Genomic DNA, 24,235 nt, shown 5'->3' with positions numbered 1-24,235 from the left:
GGGGCGGCAAACAACCACCCCCCCTCCCCGGCACCTCAAACCCCACCCATCCCCCCTCCCAGCTGTCTTTTGGTGGACCGGCACTTACCCCATCTAGGCGGCGGGCATCCAAGGAGCGGTGGGGATCGGGGCACCAAGCAGCGGCAGAGATCGGGCATCCGAGGAGTCGGGCGAATCTGAGGAGCAACGGGGATTGGGGAACCAGGCAGCGGCGGGGATCGGGCATTGATGTTCTCCTCCTTGCTTCCGCCGTGCGTCTCCTCCTAGGCATCCAATAGGTGCGCCTGTCCTTTCAGCCAATCGGGTGATGGGTATCAGACTCGCCTCCCGATTGATCGGTAGGGGGATCAGTGTTGCAACACCCCTGGGTGGGCTCTAGACGTAATGCTCTGTGCCCCGAGCCCACCCTATTTTGAAGCCTAATAAAGCCTCTGGCTCTAATCAGTGCTTAAAAAAACACACCCCCCGCCATAGGAATTCATGTGCCCACCATCCAGAAAGGGGATGGGTGCATGAATAGGGAGGGCAGCGTCAGAACGTCTGGGAGATCTCCTGAGAGTCACCTGGGTGGGCTGATGAGTGTCAGTCTGGGAGGACTGTGGGGAGAAGTTAGCCTGGAGGGCTAATGAAAGGGGCAGCTGCAGCCAGGCGGGTTGGCAGTGCCTGAAGAGGGGGCGCTGGGATCAGTAGCCACAGAAGGAATTGTAAGCTGGACACTGAACTTTGCTATACAACCAAGGGGCTCCGGGTTCCTGCCTGTAATGGGCCATTGCTTTAATCTGACTGAGTGATTGTCAGACATTTTCAGTGTTCCTGCTCAGTACTGCATACAAGTGATTGCTGGAGGAAGAAGAGGAGCTGTATATAGAGAATGTATATAGGAAGAGATGTTCCTGAAGTTTGTTCTGAAGTCAAATGGGCACCCCATAACCTCCCATCCCCATCCAAGGTATTATTCCTCAATAAAACAAACAAAAAAAGTCACGGACTGTCATCTGACTCAAGTGTGCCTGTTAAGATTCGGTGAGCCTGACTGTGCAGGGTGGGGGATCCCAATTTAATTGCGGCTCCTCAGTGGGTGCGCTACACATATACTGCTAACATCAATGATCTAACGATCTTTAACTAACTGTAAGGAGCATTCTTCCCGCTGACTACCAATGTAAGGAACATTCTTCCCATTGATCACCAATGTAAGGAACATTCTTCTCACTGATCACCAATGTAAGGAGCATTCTTCTCACTGATCACCAATGTAAGGAACATTCTTCTCACTGATCACCAATGTAAGGAACATTCTTCCCACTGATCACCAATGTAAGGAACATTCTTCTCACTGATCACCAATGTAAGGAGCATTCTTCCCACTGATCACCAATGTAAGGAACATTCTTCCCACTGATCACCAATGTAAGGAGCATTCTTCCCACTGACCTCCATTGTAGGGGCCATTCTTCCCACTGACCTCCAATGTAAGGACCATTCTTCCCACTGACCTCCAATGTAGGGACCATTCTTCCCACTGACCTCCAATGTAAGGACCATTCTTCCCACTTACCACCGATGTAAGAAACATTCTTTCCATTGATGTCCAATGTAAGGAACATTCTTCTCACTGACCTCCAATGTCAGGACCATTCTTCTCACTGACCACCAATGTAAGGAACATTCTTTCCGTTGACCACCAATGTAAGGAGCATTCTTCCCACTGACCACCAATGGAAGTAGCATTCTTCCCACTGACCTCCAATGTAAAGAACATTCTTCCCACTGACTACCAATGTAATGGAACCCTTTTACCACTAACAAACAGTGAAAGGAGGCCCCTTTCCCAATGACCAGCAGTACCGGTATAAGGTGGTCCTTCTCTCACTGACCACCCCACAGTACTTTTTGTCTGCCACTAGGTGTCTAGATCCATTCAACCCACTCCCTTGATCTGTAGTCATCCTAGACCCACCACAGCTGAGACTAGTTAGTGAAATGCAAAGCAGCACAACGATTGGCTCATCTCTCTTTAACTCTGCCCTCTCCTCCTATCAGCACACGTCTTGCCATCACATGAATCGATTGGCTCCTTGTGCTGCTTCTTCCTCAGTCCAGCTCTGCCGGACCTCCTGAGGCTGATACCAGGTCCCATTTAGACACTTACACTGCTTGTATTTACAAGATACATTAAGACCTCTTTCACACTGAGGCAGTTTTCAGGCATTTTAGCGCTAGAAAAAGCACCTGAAAACTTCCTCCCATTCATTACTATGAGCGCTTTTACTCTGGGGCGGTGCGCTTGCGGGACGTATGGAAAAGTCCTGCAAGCAGCATCTTTGGGTCAGTTTGGGAGCACTGTATACAGCGTTCCCAAAACGCCCCTGCCCATTGCAATCAATGGGCAGTGCTTCCGAAGCGCCGCAACACGGGAGTTTTTAACCCCTTCTTTGGGGTTAAAAGTGCCCCGCTAGTGGCCAAAAAGTGCCGCTTAAACAGCGCTAAAGCGCCTAAAACGAGCGTTACTTTAGCGCAGCCACGGCCCCAGTGTGAAAGGGGTCTTATTGATGTAATTAGCGAATGCAGAGTTGCATTTATTTGTGTCTTTTATATCTGCCTGGAGCTCAGCGTTTACTTGCTGTTGAAGAGTTTCTGGACTGGCCTCTAGAGAGATCGGAAATAAAACAACGCGCTATTGTCGAAAATTCTCTTTTGAAATTTATTGGTGGAAAGTTCTAAGAGCTTTATTAAAAAAAATAGAAAAAGTGAAACATTTCACATGAAGACGATTTACGAGTTCTCATAAAACTGCTACAAACGGCTGCATTAAATACAAGTACTGTACACTGCGCTGGGTACGGCACCTCAGGGAGGGACAGTAATATCCCCGTTACTATCTGTAAGGTTAAACGCGGGCGCCGTTCACTTCCCGCCGTCGGCAGCTTTATATCGGCACGGAGCAGATGTATCTGTGCCTCTCGCTGCAGCTTTTCTCCGTCCATTCTTTCCTTCTCCGGACGAGGATGCAGCTTTCCTCCGAGGCTCCGGACAGAAACGAAGATGATGGCTTGAAGTTGCTGGATGTCCAGTGTTGTCCGTTTGCCCAGGACCAGGGCGAGCGTCTCTCTGATGACTTCAGGCCTAAGGATTAACAAAAAAAAAAAAACGTGATCCCAACGGCTCTCGACCATTTTTTTGATATCACAATCACTGTGCTGGGAGCGCACACTGGGCATGCTCTGTGCACAGAAATCTCGGCCATCCATAAAAACATACAGTATGTGCATGTATTGCCATATGTGCGTTACGTGGGCAGCGAGAGGTGAAAGGCACAGTCCACCCTTAGGACCATGTTTCCCATTTTTAGGGTATATCGTGTAGGACTGGTCCCCTCCCTCCAACCTTTAATTATGGGGTGCATCATACTCTTGCTGCATTAAAACTTTTTTATGGCTGTATCTGGTTCCACTAGGGTTGCCACCTGTCCGGGATTCACCTGGACAGTCCAGGTTTGGAATCCTGTGTCCGTGTTTCAGTCCATCAGTGGCAGCTCCTCATCACAGTTCTTATATCCCCCTCTCCCCTCCTGTCGGCTTCCAGTGCTTTTAATTTTATTGGTGGGGGGATGCTTTAACTGGGGTACAGACTGATGTGGGAGGATTATACTGGGGGATAGACTGACTTGGGTCGGATTATACTGGGGGATACACTGACTTGGGTCGGATTATACTGGGGGATACACTGACTTGGGTCGGATTATACTGGGGGACAGACTGACTTGGGGCCGATTATACTGGGGGGGACAGACTGACTTGGGGCCGATTATACTGGGGGACAGACTGACTTGGGGCTGATTATACTGGGGGACCGACTGACTTGGGGCCGATTATACTGGGGGACCGACTGACTTGGGGCCGATTATACTGGGGGACCGACTGACTTGGGGCCGATTATACTGGGGGGGACAGACTGACTTGGGGCCGATTATACTGGGGGACAGACTGACTTGGGGCTCATTATACTGGGGGACCGACTGACTTGGGGCCGATTATACTGGGGGACCGACTGACTTGGGGCCGATTATACTGGGGGACCGACTGACTTGGGGCCGATTATACTGGGGGACCGACTGACTTGGGGCCGATTATACTGGGGGACCGACTGACTTGGGGTGGATTATACTGGGGGGACAGACTGACTTGGGTCGGATTATACTGGGGGACAGACTGACTTGGGGCGGATTATACTGGGGGACAGACTGACATGGGGCCGATTATACTGGGGGACAGACTGACTTGGGGCGTATTATACTGGGGGACAGACTGATTTGGGGCGGATTATACTGGGGGACAGACTGACTTGGGGCTGATTATACTGGGGGACCGACTGACATGGGGCCGATTATACTGGGGGACCGACTGACTTGGGTCGGATTATACTGGGAGACAGACTGACTTGGGGTGGATTATACTGGGGGGACAGACTGACTTGGGTCGGATTATACTGGGGGACAGACTGACTTGGGGCGGATTATACTGGGGGACAGACTGACATGGGGCCGATTATACTGGGGGACAGACTGACTTGGGGCGTATTATACTGGGGGACAGACTGATTTGGGGTGGATTATACTGGGGGACAGACTGATTTGGGGCGTATTATACTGGGGGACAGACTGACTTGGGGCATATTATACTGGGGGACAGACTGATTTGGGGCGGATTATACTGGGGGACAGACTGACTTGGGTCGGATTAAACTGGGGGACAGACTGACTTGGGGCGTATTATACTGGGGGACAGACTGACTTGGGTCGGATTATACTGGGGGACAGACTGACTTGGGGCGTATTATACTGGGGGACAGACTGACTTGGGTCAGATTATACTGGGGGACAGACTAACTTGGGTCAGATTATACTGAGGGACAGACTGATTTGGGACGGATTAAACTAGGGGACAGACTGACTTGGGGCGGATTATACTGGGGGGCAGACTGACTAGGGGCAGATTATACTGGGGGACAGACTGACTTGGGGGGTTATACTGGGGGACAGACTAGCCTGTGGGGGGGATTGCACTGGGGGACAGGCTGACCATGTTTGATTTAACTACGCTCCTTATGCTTCTCCCATTATTAACAAAATTTGGCCACACCTAATGTATATCACGGGATGCTACATGTGCCACAATACTACTCAAAGGTGTCCCAGGTCTTTTACAATGCTAGTGTATACTGCAAAAAAAATTAAAAATTGTCGCGCGCCACTGAAGTGTTCGGGTTTGGGTTGATGAAAAAGTGGCAACCCTAGGTTCCACCCACACAGCCACACCGTCCAAAGTTCACCACTACTACAAGTCCCATCTGGGGCCGCAGCACAGCGCCACCAGCAGGGCATTGACAACGCCATCATGGTAGTTTGACCGCACCCCTCCAGTCCAATAACAGAAGGTCTGTACTTCCGTACAGACCTGGGGCTAAATGCTGCAAGCAACTATGCAATACACCTGATTTGCGCTAATTGTGGGTGCAATGCTCTGCAGGTTTTGATGCAAAAAAAGTAGTTAGTTCACTTATGAGGCAGACCCCCCACTACCTGATTACAGAACACTACTTTCAAGCAATAGTAAAAAATGTAAAAAAAAATGCCAAACTGATAAGAGGCATGGAGGAGCTCAGCTATTAGGAAAGATTAGAGGAACTGAATTTATTCTCTCTTGAGAAGAGGAGATTAAGGCTAGGTTTCCACTAGTGCGTCCCCAAAGTCGCGCGATTTTGCCGCAATTTTTTACCGCGATTTTACCGCGACTTTTTACCGCGATTTGAAGCAATGCCTGCATCTATAGACCTCAAGTCGCATCAAAGTGGGACCAAAGTAGTGCAGGGACTACTTTGAAGTCGCTGCGACTTGAAGTCGCACAGATATGAACGGTACTCATTGGAAATCATGGGAAACAATTTGTCATGCGACTTTTCAGTCCCAAGTCGCATGAAAAGTCGCACTAGTGGAAACAGAGCCTAAGGGGGGGATATGATCAACATATACAAATACATAAGTGGTCCATAGAGTGAACTTGGGGGTTGATTTACTAAAACTGCAGAGTGCAAAATCTGGTGCAGCTCTGCATAGAAACCAATCAACTTCCAGGTTTTTTTTGTCACCCTAGGCAAGACCGGCTACTTGAACCCCCCCCCCAAAGAAATAAAACTTACATTTTTTTAAAAACAGTAAAAAATGTTTATAACAGCCTGTAGCTCAGGTGACATGGTCCCACTTTATATCACTGTATATCCCTGATGTTTCTCTGGACACTGGCCAGAGCCCTGACACATCAGCTCTCACATCCTGGGCCTGTTGTAGGGAGTGCTGGGCCTACCTCCTTGAGGTGCTCACAGTCAGGGAGGCTCCGTGTGACTACCTAGTACCCTGCCAAAACACAATGCATTATGGACCGTTGCACCACCATGGCCACATTATCTGCAGAGCAACACCTGGGCTCTCCAGACCTGTTGGAGGAGGATTGCATCCACTAGGGGTTCCTCCATGGACCACGGGGTTAAGTGCTCCCCCAGTGCCAGTGGGGTCGAGCTCTGTCGAGATCCTGCATCAGAGGTACCATCCTTGGAGGCCAATGAGGGACCGCCACCTACAGCAGCACACCCAGCAGACGGAATTGGTTCTCTAGGACCATCAGAGGTACAGCCATCTGCCCTACCTGCCGAGGAACTGCCACAGTAGGTGGTGGTGTGTGGGCCTTCAGCCCCTTGTGAGGAGCCAGAAAGGTCTGTGGCTCATGTCGCTTCACCTGCAACATCTTGACCAGTTACCACCGCTGTTTTGCCTAATAGGGGGTGCTATCACAAGGTCCCTTAAAGTGGGGTTCCACCCAAATTTTGAACAATATCTGTATGTATTCTCTTCCTTGCCTAGATGCTGACATGCCGTTTAAAAAATTTTAAATCGCCGTAATTACCTTTTATTTTTCTATTCTTCTTTGCACTTCCTGGTTCTCCTCCCGTGGGAGTAGGCGTGTTTCTAGCCTCTCCCAGACTCCTGGGAGCTAGTCTCAGGCTTCCCAGGATGCCACTGAGCATGTGCGGGAACGAGCGGTGAATGCTGGGAGCACAGCATTCACCACATCCAGGAAATAAATGCTTGTGGGCTTCAAATGCCCACAATGAAGATGGAAACCGCCTGCAGTGAATAATATAAGTTATTCTTTCCGACGAAATCTGACACAGGCGGACATATTACACACAATATGTGAGTATGTAATGCTGAGAAGAAAAGTTTGTGAATGAACTAAAAAAAAACCAAACGATAGATAGGTGGACCCCCGCTTTAACCCCAGGGAGACCTGGTGCCCTACTTACATAGAGTCAGAGGAGGAGGAAGGGGGGGAGACCAACACTGCCCTGGAGACCCCCCAAAGCCCTCCATTCTACCTGCACTCAGCAGTTGTCATGGCTCCAGCGGCCAATGATCAAGGATGTTGGGGAACTCTATGTACTTGAGTTCCCCTATGTTCTGGAAGCTTTGTTTTGTACCTGAGAGGCACAGTGGCAGCAGTGGTACGAGACTGCAGCCTGGGACCATTTACAGGTGCCCAAACACCATCAGGTGCTTGTGGAAGGGACAGCCACCTGTACAGAGTTCCACCGATATCAGGTGTGGAACTGTAAATACCATATTTACATGCACAAGGTGGTTGTGGCTCATTCCAATTCCAAGGACACCCATTATTATGTAGTTAGGCAGGTCCCAGGTACATAGAAGTGGAGAGGACCCCAAATAATACATTTAGTGTGCCCTGCAAAATCCTTTGATTCTGTTGTTTGTTTTATAAGCATGCACTACATATTGTGTATCTGATTTGTTCCTATTGAGGTTTGGCCTCAATAGGAACAAATCAGATACAAAATATGCAGGTACAAGTCATGGAGGTGTGAAAGCAGAAAGCAGCAGGGTGTGATGCAGCCTCATGGCGGATTGTATAGGGAGACCAGCGGCCTTGGTTGGCAGTGTGCCCTAGGCGGCTCCCTAGTTCGCCTAGTGTTAGTACCGGCCCGGCCTGTGCTCACATCTGATTGGAATTTACTAATATCTTACCAATCCAAAACGGCTTCTTGCTGGCGAACTTCCAGAGCCACCTCATCGCCGATTGTGACTGGACACTTGTTAAATGACTGCCCGGCCTGAAATACAGAAGCTGGGGGTTAGGCTAAATCTTTGGGAAGACCACACTCCATGTTCACCTAAACATTTTTGGATCCCACCACTAATTCCCAAATCTGTGATTATGTGGGCTGGGGAGTCATGAGTTCATCTAGAGGTGCCCTATATCGTAATATGTACACTCGTCTCAACCATTTACTGGGAACCAATAAATATTTATTTATTTTTATGTGTATATAATGATAATATATTCCATAGTGGTCTACAAAGCAGACAAGGCTCCATCAGTCCCTGTCCCAACCATACCAGTCCCTGTCCCAATCACACCAGTCCTTGTCCTATTCACACCAGCCCCCATCCCATTAACGCCAGCCCCCGTCCCATTAACGCCAGCCCCCGTCCCATTAACGCAAGCCCCCATCCCATTAACGCAAGCCCCCGTCCCATTCACGCCAACCCTTATCCCATTCACGCCAACCCTCGTCCCATTCACGCCAGCTCCCGTCCCATTCACACCAGCCCCTGTCCCATTCACACCAGTCCCTGTCCCATTCCCACCAGCCCCTGTCCCAAATCACACCAGCCCCCATTCTAATTGAAGACTAACCTAGCAGCATGTTTTTGGAAGGAAGTTGAACCCTCAGTAGTACACACATGGGGAGAACACACAAACTGTTTGCAATGTCCTAGTGGGTAATGGGTTTAGGACTCCAGCTCTACAGGACCTCAGAGTGCTAACTCCACCCCCCTAAAGATGTGTCAATGTCTTACATTTGCACACAGTCCTGCTCGGCCTCCTCCCAGGTGCTCTTTTTATGGGTATTCAGATAATAGCAGTATTTCTGGTGGTGAGTCCACCCTGCAGGACATCTTCTCAGCTTCTCTCCCTACAGACGAGCAAAGCATTAATTAATATTAAACAAGCTCATCGTGACATCTTTACTCATGCAAATAGACTAATACCAAATATTGACTCTTCCTTAGAATTCTGACATCATTGCCAATGAATGGACCAATATCAAATATGGACTCTAGGGACAGGTTTCCTGGAAAATCTCTATGACATCATTGCCCATATACAGTATGAAGTAATAATAAATATAGACTATGGGGATGGGGTCTCTTGAAGTTCTCTCTGACATCATGACCCATATATGGACAAATATCAAATATGGACTCTAGGAAGGGGTTCCCTGGAGTTCTCTGACATCATTCAAATATGGACTCTGGGGACAGGTTTCCCTGAAAATCGTTTAGACACCATTTCCCATATATAGACTAATATCGAATATGGACTCTAGGAAGGGGCTTCCCTGGAGTTCTCTCTGACATTAGGACCCATATATGGACTAATACCAATTTTGGACTCTGGGGACAGGTTTCCCTAAGGTTCTCTCTGACATAATTTCCTATATATAGACTAATTTCAAATATGGATTCTAGGAAGGGGTTTCCCTGGAGTTCTGACATCATTACCCATATATGGACTATTATCAAATATGGCCTCAGGGGAGAGTTCTCTCTGAAATCATTGCCCATGAAAAACCCCTCTATATATGGACAATATGGATTCTAGAAAGAGATTTACCTGGAGTTCTCTGACAGCCTTACAAATATATGGACCAATATTAAAAATGGTCTCTGGGGACAGATTTCCCTGAAGGTCTCTCTGATCTGAAGGTCTCTCTGTTTACAAAGCCATCCACAATACCATGCCCCCCAGCTACATCACTAACCTATTCTCAATATAGCAACCTAATAATTTCTCTTGGCTCCTCCCAAGACCTCCTGCTCTCTAGCTCCCTCATCACCCCCTCCCATGCTCACCTCCTGGACTTCTCCAGAGCTTCTCCTGTCCTCTGGAACTCTCTACCCCAATCTGTCCGACTATCTCCTACTCTGTCCATCCTCAACAGTTATTACCTTTTGTATCTCTTGGCCCTCCCTCTTAGATTGTGAGCTCTAACGAGCAAGGTCCTCTCATTCCTCGTGTATTGAATTGTATTGTATCTGTACTGTCTGCCCTCATGTGGTAAAGCGCTGCATAAACTGTTGGTGCTATATAGATCCTGTATAGTAATAATAATAAATTAACTAATATTAAATATGGACTCTTGAAAGGAGTTTCCCCAAAGTTCTCTCTGACATCATTACCCATATATGGATTAATCTCAGATACAGTCTTATATACTCTGATCTGTGTCATGCTGAGCTATATACCCTGATCTGTGTTATGCTGAGCTATATACCCTGATCTGTGTTATGCTGAGCTATATACCCTGATCTGTGAGGCTGAGCTATATACCCTGATATGTGTTATGCTGAGCTATATACCCTGATCTGTGAGGCTGAGCTGTATACCCTGATCTGTGTCATGCTGAGCTATATACCCTAATCTGTGACGTTGAGCTGTATACCCTGATCTGTGAGGCTGAGATGTATACCCTGATCTGTGAGGCTGAACTATATACCCCGATCTGTGAGGCTGAGCTGTATACCCTGATCTGTGAGGCTGAGCTGTATACCCTGATCTGGGAGGCTGAGCTATATACCCTGATCTGTAATGCTGAGCTGTATACCCTGATCTGTGAGGCTGAGCTATATACCCTGATCTGTAATGCTGAGCTGTGTACCCTGATCTGTGAGGCTAAGCTACATACCCTGATCTGTAATGCTGAGCTGTATACCCTGTTCAGTGAGGCTGAGCTGTATACTCTGTCCTGTGAGGCTGAGCTGTATACTCTGTCCTGTGAGGCTGAGCTGTATACTCTGTCCTGTGAGGCTGAGCTGTATACTCTGTCCTGTGAGGCTGAGCTGTATACTCTGTCCTGTGAGGCTGAGCTGTATACTCTGTCCTGTGATGCTGAGCTGTATACTCTGTCCTGTGATGCTGAGCTGTATACTCTGTCCTGTGATGCTGAGCTTTATACTCTGTCCTGTGATGCTGAGCTGTATACTCTGTCCTGTGATTCTGGGGCTGTATACTCTGTCTTGTGATTCTGGGGCTGTATACTCTGTCCTGTGATGGTGGGGCTATATACTCCTGACACTATGGGTGAAACCAAGTGGAATACAGGGGATGAAGTATTCTATAAGGGGTAGGGCTTATGAGAAGTGGGAGGGGTCAAAAAGGAAGGACGGGGTCTGGCGCTCCCCCATCCTAAAACTTCACCAGCCGCCACTGATCTTTACAGAGGGGTTTCTTTGAAGTCCCCATTTGGATTTGGTTCAGCTGAACACTATGAAAGTGACATTTTAGTCATAGATGAACATTTTGCATCACAACTCCCCCAAAGCAGGATGGTGCACTGCATATAATCATCTAATATAATGCTGCAGCCTGTATGGAGATACTTTGATAAAATCTAATATCTAGCTGCAGCATATTGTGAAAAGTTCAGATTAGGATAAACTGAGTTGATTTTGTGATTTTTAGCAGAGTTTCAGGGTTTGCTGGATGACACTGCCTGCTTCACTAATTGTTTTCGCTTGTTGCCTGCAGTCTATTTAAGTCTACACCTTCTTTTTTTAATTTGCACACCTTTATGAGCATTTTCAAAATGAATACCTGCTGTGTCCCGTTACTCGATTGGCGTATTGAGTCTGGAGGGGCGGAATCATGTTGGGGGCGCTCTGGAGCAGAAAGACCTGACGGAGCTCCTACCAGCCAGACTTCTCTTCTTCGGGACTGCTGAGCTCCGCTCAATGGCGTCATCCCATGATACTGTATAGGAACAAAGAGAGAGGGAAAACTGACCCCATCGGACGCAGATAGGTGAAAGGACAACTCCAACCAAGCTGTTGTATACACTTGTGTAAGAAATGTCTGAATTACCAACCAATGCATAAAAAATAGAAGTGTTAGTGAGCCACAGGTTTGTATCAAGTCCAGGAAAACTGTAATTTTCTTGGTAACAGATCAGAGGTTAAAATTGATGTGTTTCGAGGTCAACTCTCCCTATTATCAGGGCTTGTGTGCTGACAGTTGTTTGGGAACATTGGACAATGAAAAATAAATAATTACTTTTAGAGAGATCACAGGTCACTAGTCTGGCAGCTGTAAACTTTGTATATTTTTCACTGTCCAAAATAAATGAATAACTGCCAGCATACATACCCTGATAAAGGCGGAGCTGGGAACACCTTAAACACGTTGGTTACATCCTGTGACTTGTTATCAAGATAAATACATTTTTTTACTTGATACAACCTTTTGGCACCCTCATCCCTTCATACACTATTTTGACCACTCTAGAGGCCCTAGGGCAGTGATGGCGAACCTTGGCACCTGTCAGGGCTGGGCTCAGCCCTTCCTTCTCTGAGATGGCCGCTCAGCTGTCGGCTAATTGCCAGCTCCTATCTCTCCACAGTGACTCAGCTGTTGATGATATCCTGCTCGTCAGTCCTGCCTACTTAAGCCGTTCAGTCCAGAGGAGCTCTGCCTTCGTCATGGTCAACATCATAGAAACTATCTCCTGCGATCCTGTTCAAGACTTGCTTTGCTGACCACCCTTCTGGCTCCAGATCCTGCTTGCTGTTCCACTACATTGATCCCTGACTTCTGGCTTGGCTGACTATCTGTTCCGGTTACTGAACTTTGGCTATGTTTTGACTATGTTTGTTCTTTTTTACTTTTATTATTAAACAAGTGTGGTTTAACTGTACTTCTGTCTCGGTCTGATTTCATGGTTTCTGACAGCACCCTAGATGTTTTGGAACTACATTTCCCATGATGATCATGCACTCTACAGTGTAGTTGAGCATAATGGGAAATGTAGTTCGAAAACATCTAGGGTGCCAAGATTCGCCATCACTGCCCTAGAGTACCGTGGCCAACTTTTCACCTAATGCCAACACGCTTTTTAAAAAAACATGTAAAGTAATGCACATCTCCCCCCGTGCAAAATAACAAAACCAGCTTTCACCTTCAATCTAGAGATTACCCTTGCAGTATTTTTTCTGTAGCTATAGGTCTTCAGTTTCATGGCCAGCATCATTCCCCCCACTTCCTCTGAGTTCAGGTTATCCCGGACCAGCCCCCAGCCTGTAAAAAGGAGAAGCAGCAGAGTGATGACCTCATCTCTCTGTTCTCCTATCAGAATGCTTCTTATCAGCACATGAACTGATTGGCTCCTTGTGCTGCTTTTCCCTCTCCCAGTCTTGGCTCTGTTGAACAGGGACTACAAGAGGCTGATACCTGGTCAGATTTAGGTACTTGCACTACCTGCATGTAAAGAAATGCATTTAATGGTGCATTAATGATTAGAGAGGAGCAGTCATTTGCATCTTATATATCGGCCTGGAGTTCAGCTTTAAAAAAAAAAAAAAAAAAGTTGGCAAGCATCGAAAAGAATAAAGAAATTACGTCTGAGAGCTTCATCATCCCGATTATTGAATTATTGGAGACCTAACTATGCTTTTCACCACTCCCCTCAATGAGGGTCTTAATCTCATCCCGCAGCCCCGTGTCATCTTCATCAGTCTGCGCTAATTAAATCGCCGGCGGAGGCCCGGGCCCTCTTAAGAGAGAATGTCAACCTCGGCCCCAATTTATACCAACCACTCACCGAACCTGGAGCGGCGTAATGACATAATTAGATCTGTGCAATAATCCATAGAAGTTTTTCATTTGCTGGGAAGAACACTATCAATTAAGAATGAGTTATACCGTCTCATTTATTTCCACCGTTATTAATGCCCTTTTTTTTTTTTTTTTGTTCTTGTGTTTTCGGATAGTTAAATTAAACCTACGAGGACGCTGCTTCCAGCAAAGGCCAGCTCCTGTCCCGGGCGGTCGATGCCGGTCATAGAATGATAAATTCGAGGGGCGGCTTGGACGGAGGCTCGCGTGTTTGGCAGCCGGATCTGAGTGATCTGAGTGGAGATTTCGTCGTTTTTTCCGCGGCCCCTCGCGTTCGTGTTATGGCCTCCGCACTGACCTGTTAAGAAAAATGACCTAAGGTTAAAAAAAAGAGACCCGTGTTCATTTGTCTTTTTATTTGAGCCGGGGGCTTCAAACTTTTCAATACGAGGGCTACATTGTACATTTTATTAAAAACATTTACAGGTTGAAAAATTTTAGTTTTATTAAGAGTCTCGCTTAAAATCCAGGAGTGCCCCATCAGAGTCCCCCCTTAGATCAAGAAGTGCCTATTAGCGCTAACCCTTATATCCAGGAGTGCCCATCAACGTGCCCCCTTACATCCATGAGTGCCCATTAGCACCCCTCCTCTAATATCCAGGAGTGCACCATCACAGTCTCCCCTTAAATCTAGCAGGAACCAACAGAGTCCCCCCTTGTATAAAGGAGGGCCCATCAGAGTTCTCCCTTACATCCAGGAGTGCTCATTAACACCCATCATCTAATATCCAGGAGTGCCCATCAGCGTCCTCCCTACATCTAGAAGTGCCCTTCAGGGTCCCCCCTTACATCTTGAAGTGCCCATCAGCATCGTCCTTTTATCCAGGAGTGCCCACCAGCGTCCCCCTTACATCTAGGAGTACTCATCAACATCCCCCCTTACATCTAGGAGTACTCATCAACATCCCCCCTTACATCTAGGAGTGCCCATCAGAGTTCCCCCTTACATCTAGGAGTGCCCATCAGAGTTCCCCCTTACATCCAGGAGTGCCCATTAACACCCATCCTCTAATATCTAGGAGTGCACATCATTGTCGCCCCTTATATCCAGGAGTGCCCACCAGTGTCCCCCTAAACATCTAGGAGTGCCCATCAATGTCCCCCCCTTACATCTAGGAGTGCCCTTCAGAGTCCCCCATTACATCTAGGAGTGCCCTTCAGAGTCCCCCCTTACATCTAGGAGTGCCCTACAGAGTCCCCCCTTACATCTAGGAGTTTTCAAAGTCCCCCCTTACATCTAGGAGTGCCCTTCAGAGCCCCCCTTACATCTAGGAGTGCCCTTCAGAGTCCCCCCTTACACCTAGAAGTACCCATCAGAGTTCCCCCTTACATCCAAGAGTGCCCTTCAGCGTCCCCCCTTACATCTAGGAGTGCCCATCAGAATACCCCTTAAATCCAGGGGTGCCCACCAGAGCCCTCCTTATATCTAGGAGTGCCATCAGAGTTCCCCCTTACATCCAGGAGTGCCCATTAACACCCATCCTCTAATATCCAGGAGTCCCCCATCAACTTCCCTCCTTACATCTAAGAGTGCCCTTCAGAGTCCCCCCTTACATCTAGGAGTGCCATCAGAGTTCCCCCTTACATCTTGGAGTTCCCATCAGAATACCCCTTAAATCCAGGGGTGCCCACCAGAGTCCCCTTTAAATCTAGGAGTGTGATCAGAGTGCCCCTTTACATCCAGGAGGGCCCATTACAATTCCCCTTACATCCACTAGTGCCCATCAGAGTCCCCCCTTACACGCAGGAATGCTCATCAGAGTCCCGCTTACATCCAGGAGTGCCAATCAGAGTCCCCCTTTACATCCAAGAGTGTTCCATCATAGTCCCTCCTTACATCTAGGCGTGCCCATCACAGGGTGTGGGGGGAGGGTCATGGCTGGCAGAGGATTCGCCAATCTCCATATTACGATACACAGACCAGCGCATCCACTGCCAGCCAGGGTATTTTCATGGACAGTTACTATGGGCCAGATAAAATCTTGTAGCGGGCTGGATTTGGCCCATGCGCCGTAGTTTGGTGACCCTACAGAAGGGGATAGTCACTTGATTGTCATGTTGATCCCCTTGTCTTCAATGCTTTGAGTCACTCGCCAGGAGCAAGTATGAAGACGAGGGCCTCTGCAACTTCCCCAAACTGTATATTTGCTGCTCTCATAACAGGTTGGCTTAGGTCCCATTCATGGTATGGTGCTGTGGTAATGGTCACGTTTCCAAAATCTGCAACCCTGCACATTATATGCATTGTTGCAATGCAGTGTCATTCTGATTGGCACCTCAATGCACCTTCTGATAGAATTACATGAATGGACCATATTAGTGTGCTGCTGCACAGTGGGTGCGCTCCCGTGTTCCTGTGCCCCCGTGTTGTCACCCTGTCACATTGGCTGCTGGTAGAGACTACCACAGTTACAGCGCCATGTCACACAGGTTTATTTATTTTTTGGAACCATCAGGAAAATCACCCCGAGAAATGACATGCAGCCATCGCTAAAAACAGAAATTTGATTTAAAAAACAAAACACAAAAAAACCCTGACAATTGTTTATGATGCAAAGCGCTATAGTAAATTAAACCTTATCCAGTTGGGGTTTATACCGTATCTAATTTAAGGAAGGACACTGCTCTATACTGTACAGAAACATTATTTTTTTCTAGAGTAGTTTTTTTTTTTTGGTGGAGAAGGGTGCAGTGTGAGGGGTGCTCTGTGGAGTAGGGTGCAGAGTAGAGTAAGGTGGGGGGTCCAGAGTGAGGGGTACTGGGTGGAGTGGGGTGGAGTGTGAGGGGTGCTCTGTGGAGTAGGGTGTAGAGTAGAGTAAGGTGGGGGGTCCAGAGTGAGGGGTACTGGGTGGAATGGGGTGGAGTGTGAGGGGTGCTCTGTGGAGTAGGGTGTAGAGTAGAGTAAGGTGGGGGGTCCAGAGTGAGGGGTACTGGGTGGAGTGGGGTGGAGTGTGAGGGTGCTCTGTGGAGTAGGGTGTAAAGTAGAATAAGGTGGGGGGCCCAGAGTGAGGGGTACTGGGTGGAGTGGAGTGTGAGGGGTGCTCTGTGGAGTAGCGTGTAGAGTAGAGTAAGGTGAAGGGTGCAGAGTGTGAGGTGCTGGGCGGAGTGGGGTGTAGTGTGAGGCGTTCTGGGTGGAGTAGGGTGTAGATTGGATTAAGGTGAGAGGTGCAGAGTGAGGGGTGCTGGGCGGAGTAGGGTGCAGAGTGAAGGGGAACACAATCTGTGCCCACTGGGTAGAGTTAGTGCTGTGTGTGTGTAGTGTGAGGGCTTCTGGGTAGAGCAGTGTGCGGAGTAGAGTAAGGTGAGGGGTGCAGTGTGAGGGGTTCTGGGTGGATTGGGGTGCAGTGTGAGGGGTTCTGGGTGGAATGGGGTGCAGTGTGAGGGGTTCTGGGTGGAATGGGGTGCAGTGTGAGGGGTTCTGGGTGGAGTGGAGTGAAGTGTGAGGGGTGTTGCGTGGAGTGGGGTGCATTGTGAGGGTGTTGGGTGGAGTGGGGTGCACTGTGAGGGGTTCTGGGTGGAATGGGGTGCAGTGTGAGGGGTTCTGGGTGGAGTGGGGTGCAGTGTGAGGGGTGTTGGGTGGAATAGGATGCAGTGTGAGGGATGTTGGGTGGAATGGGGTGCAGTGTGAGGGGTGTTGGGTAGAGTGGGGTGCAGTGTGAGGGGTGTTGGGTGGAATGGGGTGCAGTGTGAGGGGTGTTGGGTGGAATGGGGTGCAGTGTGAGGGGTGTTGGGTGGAATGTGGTGCAGTGTGAGGGGTGTTGGGTAGAATGGGGTGCAGTGTGAGGGGTGTTGGTTGGAATGGGGTGCAGTGTGAGGGGTTCTGGGTGGAGTGGGGTGCAGTGTGAGGGGTTCTGGGTGGAATGGGGTGCAGTGTGAGGGGTTCTGGGTGGAGTGGGGTGCAGTGTGAGGGGTTCTGGGTGGAATGGGGTGTAGTGTGAGGTGTGTTGGGTAGAATGGGGTGCAGTGTGAGGGGTGTTGGGTAGAATGGGGTGCAGTGTGAGGGGTGTTGGTTGGAATGGGGTGCAGTGTAAGAGGTTCTGGGTGGAGTGGGGTGCAGTGTGAGGGGTGTTGGGTAGAATGGGGTGCAGTGTGAGGGGTGTTGGGTAGAATGGGGTGCAGTGTGAGGGGTGTTGGTTGGAATGGGGTGCAGTGTAAGAGGTTCTGGGTGGAGTGGGGTGCAGTGTGAGGGGTGTTGGGTAGAATGGGGTGCAGTGTGAGGGGTGTTGGGTAGAATGGGGTGCAGTGTGAGGGGTTCTGGGTGGAGTGGAGGGAAGTGTGAGGGGTGTTGGGTGGAGTGGGGTGCAGTGTGAGGGGTGTTGGGTGGAATGGGGTGCAGTGTGAGGGGTGTTGGGTAGAATGGGGTGCAGTGTGAGGGGTGTTGGGTAGAATGTGGTGCAGTGTGAGGGGTGTTGGGTAGAATGGTGTGCAGTGTGAGGGGTTCTGGGTGGAGTGGAGTGCAGTGTGAGGGGTGTTGGGTGGAGTGGGGTGCAGTGTGAGGGGTGTTGGGTGGAATGGGGTGCAGTGTGAGGGGTGTTGGGTGAAATGGGGTGCAGTGTGAGGGGTTCTGGGTGGAGTGAAGTGTGAGCATTGTTGGGTGGAGTGGGGTGCGGTGTGAGGGGTGTTGGGTAGAATGTAGTGCAGTGTGAGGGGTTCTGGGTGGAGTGGAGTGCAGTGTGAGGGGTGTTGGGTAGAGTGGGGTGCAGTGTGAGGGGTGTTGGGTGGAATGGGGTGCAGTGTGAGGGATGTTGGGTGGAATGGGGTGCAGTGTGAGGGGTGTTGGGTAGAGTGGGGTGCAGTGTGAGGGGTGTTGGGTGGAATGGGGTGCAGTGTGAGGGGTGTTGGGTGGAATGGGGTGCAGTGTGAGGGGTGTTGGGTGGAATGGGGTGCAGTGTGAGGGGTGTTGGGTAGAATGGGGTGCAGTGTGAGGGGTGTTGGTTGGAATGGGGTGCAGTGTGAGGGGTTCTGGGTGGAGTGGGGTGCAGTGTGAGGGGTTCTGGGTGGAATGGGGTGCAGTGTGAGGGGTTCTGGGTGGAGTGGGGTGCAGTGTGAGGGGTTCTGGGTGGAATGGGGTGTAGTGTGAGGTGTGTTGGGTAGAATGGGGTGCAGTGTGAGGGGTGTTGGGTAGAATGGGGTGCAGTGTGAGGGGTGTTGGTTGGAATGGGGTGCAGTGTAAGAGGTTCTGGGTGGAGTGGGGTGCAGTGTGAGGGGTGTTGGGTAGAATGGGGTGCAGTGTGAGGGGTGTTGGGTAGAATGGGGTGCAGTGTGAGGGGTGTTGGTTGGAATGGGGTGCAGTGTAAGAGGTTCTGGGTGGAGTGGGGTGCAGTGTGAGGGGTGTTGGGTAGAATGGGGTGCAGTGTGAGGGGTGTTGGGTAGAATGGGGTGCAGTGTGAGGGGTTCTGGGTGGAGTGGAGGAAAGTGTGAGGGGTGTTGGGTGGAGTGGGGTGCAGTGTGAGGGGTGTTGGGTAGAATGGGGTGCAGTGTGAGGGGTGTTGGGTAGAATGTGGTGCAGTGTGAGGGGTGTTGGGTAGAATGGTGTGCAGTGTGAGGGGTTCTGGGTGGAGTGGAGTGGAGTGCAGTGTGAGGGGTGTTGGGTGGAGTGGGGTGCAGTGTGAGGGGTGTTGGGTGGAATGGGGTGCAGTGTGAGGGGTGTTGGGTGAAATGGGGTGCAGTGTGAGGGGTTCTGGGTGGAGTGAAGTGTGAGCATTGTTGGGTGGAGTGGGGTGCAGTGTGAGGGGTTCTGGGTGGAGTGGAGTGCAGTGTGAGGGGTGTTGGGTAGAGTGGGGTGCAGTGTGAGGGGTGTTGGGTGGAATGGGGTGCAGTGTGAGGGGTGTTGGGTGGAATAGGGTGCAGTGTGAGGGATGTTGGGTGGAATGGGGTGCAGTGTGAGGGGTGTTGGGTAGAGTGGGGTGCAGTGTGAGGGGTGTTGGGTGGAATGGGGTGCAGTGTGAGGGGTGTTGGGTGGAATGGGGTGCAGTGTGAGGGGTGTTGGGTGGAATGGGGTGCAGTGTGAGGGGTGTTGGGTAGAATGGGGTGCAGTGTGAAGGGTGTTGGTTGGAATGGGGTGCAGTGTGAGGGGTTCTGGGTGGAGTGGGGTGCAGTGTGAGGGGTGTTGGGTAGAATGGGGTGCAGTGTGAGGGGTGTTGGTTGGAATGGGGTGCAGTGTGAGGGGTTCTGGGTGGAATGGGGTGCAGTGTGAGGGGTGTTGGGTAGAATGGGGTGCAGTGTGAGGGGTGTTGGTTGGAATGGGGTGCAGTGTGAGGGGTTCTGGGTGGATTGGAGTGAAGTGTGAGGGGTGTTGGGTGGAGTGGGGTGCAGTGTGAGGGGTGTTGGGTAGAATGGGGTGCAGTGTGAGGGGTGTTGGGTAGAATGGGGTGCAGTGTGAGGGGTGTTGGGTAGAATGGGGTGCAGTGTGAGGGGTTCTGGGTGGAGTGGAGTGAAGTGTGAGGGGTGTTGGGTGGAGTGGGGTGCAGTGTGAGGGGTGTTGGGTGGAATGGGGTGCAGTGTGAGGGGTGTTGGGTGGAGTGGGGTGCAGTGTGAGGGGTGTTCGGTAGAATGGGGTGCAGTGTGAGGGGTGTTGGGTAGAATGGGGTGCAGTGTGGGGGGTTCTGGGTGGAGTGGAGTGGAGTGCAGTGTGAGGAGTGTTGGGTGGAGTGGGGTGCAGTGTGAGGGGTGTTGGGTGGAATGGGGTGCAGTGTGAGGGGTGTTGGGTGGAATGGGGTACAGTGTGAGGGGTTCTGGGTGGAGTGAAGTGTGAGGGGTGTTGGGTGGAGTGAAGTGTGAGGGGTGTTGGGTGGAGTGGGGTGCAGTGTGAGGGGTGTTGGGTGGAATGGGGTGCAGTGTGAGGGGTGTTGGGTGGAGTGGGGTGCAGTGTGAGGGGTGTTGGGTGGAGTGGGGTGCAGTGTGAGGGGTGTTGGGTGGAGTGGGGTGCAGTGTGAGGGGTGTTGGGTGGAATGGGGTGCAGTGTGAGGGGTGTTGGGTGGAGTGGGGTGCAGTGTGAGGGGTGTTGGGTGGAGTGGGGTGCAGTGTGAGGGGTGTTGGGTGGAGTGGGGTGCAGTGTGAGGGGTGTTGGGTGGAGTGGGGTGCAGTGTGAGGGGTGTTGGGTGGAATGGGGTACAGTGTGAGGGGTTCTGGGTGGAGTGAAGTGTGAGGGGTGTTGGGTGGAGTGAAGTGTGAGGGGTGTTGGGTGGAGTGGGGTGCAGTGTGAGGGGTGTTGGGTGGAATGGGGTGCAGTGTGAGGGGTGTTGTGTGGAGTGGGGTGCAGTGTGAGGGGTGTTGTGTGGAGTGGGGTGCAGTGTGAGGGGTGTTGGGTGGAATGGGGTGCAGTGTGAGGGGTTCTATTTAGTTGTCACAAGAACGGGATCTCTCCTCATATTGTTTTTTTTTTTAAATGTCGCTACATTTTACACAACTTTTTGTTTTCATGCCTTACATTTAAAGACAAACTTTATCGCTATATAAGGCTGGAAGACAATGTAACAAAAATCAGTCTTAAAATATAGACCCCATAGTGGTGAATTTTGCTTCCTCCTGACCCCCACATTACATCTTGTATCCTTTACGACTCCCCGCAGCAATTGAGGCAGTATGATCTGTGTCCAGCAGGTGTCACTGTTGTTCCAGCATTCGCTGGCTCAGAAGTGTGCACACGGTGGAGCGAAATGCGTGCATCAGCTCTTTTCTGCAGAACGTGTCTCTCTTTCCACTTTCATTATGGCTTGAATTATATCTTGTTGCGCATATCAAAAACAGTGGAGGGATTGTAATCCTTTAAATCCCAAACACAGTAGGTGGCAAAATGCAACCCAGCAGGAACGTCACCAGGAAAAAAAAACGAGGCGTCTGCGATGAATTAGGATGTTTTGTACAGCGCTAAACTTCAGCAGGGATAGAGGGGGCACTGGGGGTCAGATCTAAGTTATATACCCCCTCAGGGGGCTTGTATTGTGACCCCTCCAAGGGAATTTTGTTTATCCTACATAGCAGAATGGTAAAATCTTTTGAGGACAAGTTCAGAATTAAAAAAAAAAAAGCTCCCCTCCCTCTCTAGCCCCCCTATACACACCAGGCCTAAACCCCTCTCTGCAAAGTGCATACAACCCCCTCTGACAGCTAAATCCAAATGTATTCTCCTATTACTATTTATATAATTTCTCTCTCAATATACGCTTATTGGGATTTTATTTACCAAACATATGTAGCAGAATACATTCCAATTGGAATCGAATTCCATTCGAAATTCGAATTTTGGAAGACGGTTCTATTCTTTCAATTCCATTCTATTCTATTGTTTTTTCTATTGTTTTTTTTTAATTTTATTTTCTATGCTGTTCTTTTCTTTGATATTATATTCTATGCTTTTCTATTTTATACGAATTTTAATTTATTCTATTCAATAATCAAATTTCAGAAAACAGTTATGTTGTTATATTCTATCTTATCCTATTCTTTTCTATTGTTTATTCTATTCTATTCTTTTCTATTCTACTATATTCTTCTATTTTCTATCCCATTCTATTTTATTCTATTCCTTTATTTTCTATTCCATTCTAATCTATTATGTTGTCTATTCTATTCTTTTATATTCTTTTCCTTTATTTTCTATTCCATTCTAACCTATTCTGTTTGATTATATTCTTTTTTATTCTATTCTATTTTATCCCTTTATATACTATTCTGTTTTATTCTTCTCTTTTCTATTCTATTACATAAAAGATCATCTTCTAAATTCAATGTTATACCTTGTTGTATTTACTGCAATATATTTCCACTTCAAATTCAAAATAATTTTCTGTTTCAATAATTTTTATTATTTTTAACAAGTTCCTAACATGCTATTGCCCACGCAGGGGCTAGCGTTGACAGTGGTGACAAGAGTTAGCTAACAAAGGTAGATAAACTGCAGCAGCATGAAATGAGAACTATTGTAACATCTGAAGATAGGCCTTTTCTATTTTATTTTCTATTCTATTCTTTTGTATTGTATTCTATTCTTTTCTACTGTATTCAAATTTATTCTATTCAAAAATTGGAATTACAGAAGATGGTTATATTCTCCCTATTCTTTTCTATTGCTTTATTTTCTATTCTTTTTTATTTTATTCTGTTTTTATTTTCTATTCTATTTTGTTCCGTCTTACTCTATTCTTTTATTTTGTATCCTGTCTCTTCTTTTTCTTTTCTATTTTTTTCTATTATTTTATTTATTCTGTTCTGTTTTACTCTATTATATTCCATTCTTTCATTTTCTATTATATTCTTTTCTATCCTATTCCTTTATTTTATTTTCTATTCTATTTTATTCTGTTCGGAAATTCGAATTTGATTAGAAAACTATTCAAATTTGAATTCCGTCTGAAATTTTGATTCGTTATTTTGGATTTGTTTAAATTCATTACTATTGTAATTCGGTTATTTGGATACATCCGAATTTCCGATTAACGAAAAATTTGTCTAAATTTCAATTCTGAACGAAAAGAACTTCACACGTCTAATAAAATGTAAAATTTTGTGAAATTAAGTAATTATATTCCATTCTTTTATTTTCTATTATATTCTTTTCTATCCTATTCTTTTATTTTATTTTCTATTCTATTTGATTCTCTTAACAAACTGCACATGTCTAATAATAAAATGTAAAATGTAGTGAAATAAAGTAAAATGATTATTTTGAGGAAAGTTCCCTGGAGGTGAGGTGGATCTGATGAGGTGAGGTGGATCTGGTGAGGTGAGGTGGGGCTCTATCTGACTTGCTGCAGCTTCTAATGCACATTGTGATAAGCTCACAGTGTGCGGTGAAATCAGAGTAAGTGATAGAAGAGGAGCCATATTCAGGGATACTGTCACAGATTGCACCCCGAACTGCCCTATCACGTGACTTTCTCATGCCCCAGATTTGCCCCAACTAGATGAAGTCGTTTCCCATATTACAAAATCCGTGGGACATCCTTCTCACCATCTCTGGGATCCACAATCTCCACCGTGGCCTCCCGATTCTTCCCCAGCACGCCGTTCTTGGGGGTCCTCAGTAAAATTTTTAAAAGCTCGTGATTTTCCTCCAACCCGTCATTCTTTAAGTAAATATTCCAGGATTTCATGGAAACTCCTAAAGGAGAGAAAACAGAATATTCAACTGGAATCAAAGATATTATATATTCATATTAATTATAGATGGAGCCTGGGGGTCAGTCCCTGGATACTTATCTATGCAGACATCTCACCAACTGATCAAAGAGATCCCACCAACTGATGGAAGAGATTCATCAACTGATAGAAGAGATCTCACCAACTGATGGAGGAGATTCATCAACTGATGGAAGAGATTCAACAACTCATAGAAGAGACTCGCCAACTGACAGAAGAGATTCAACTGATCAAAGACTCAACAACTGACAGAAGAGATTCACCAACTGAACAAAGAGATCTCACCAACTGAC

General features: G+C 48.2%; 1 protein-coding gene across 1 annotated transcript in view; it reads right to left on the bottom strand.

The window, feature by feature from the left end:
* Positions 1-2,690: 2,690 nt before the first annotated feature.
* The window catches only part of LOC141103831 (FRAS1-related extracellular matrix protein 1-like), a 229,827-nt gene continuing 208,282 nt past the window's right edge, over positions 2,691-24,235 (bottom strand). The window contains 7 exon segments of the mRNA XM_073593852.1: positions 2,691-3,058; positions 3,060-3,126; positions 8,096-8,181; positions 8,933-9,048; positions 11,730-11,885; positions 13,913-14,100; positions 23,755-23,904. Of these exon segments, the coding sequence (XP_073449953.1) occupies positions 2,908-3,058; positions 3,060-3,126; positions 8,096-8,181; positions 8,933-9,048; positions 11,730-11,885; positions 13,913-14,100; positions 23,755-23,904 (914 nt within the window). The 3' untranslated portion in view covers positions 2,691-2,907.

Source organism: Aquarana catesbeiana, linkage group LG07 (assembly GCF_042186555.1).
Source record: "Aquarana catesbeiana isolate 2022-GZ linkage group LG07, ASM4218655v1, whole genome shotgun sequence".
In the NCBI taxonomy this organism is placed as follows: Eukaryota; Metazoa; Chordata; class Amphibia; order Anura; family Ranidae; genus Aquarana; species Aquarana catesbeiana.
The sequence above is the reverse complement of the archived record's forward strand: the minus strand, read 5'-3'. Positions and strand labels throughout refer to the sequence as shown.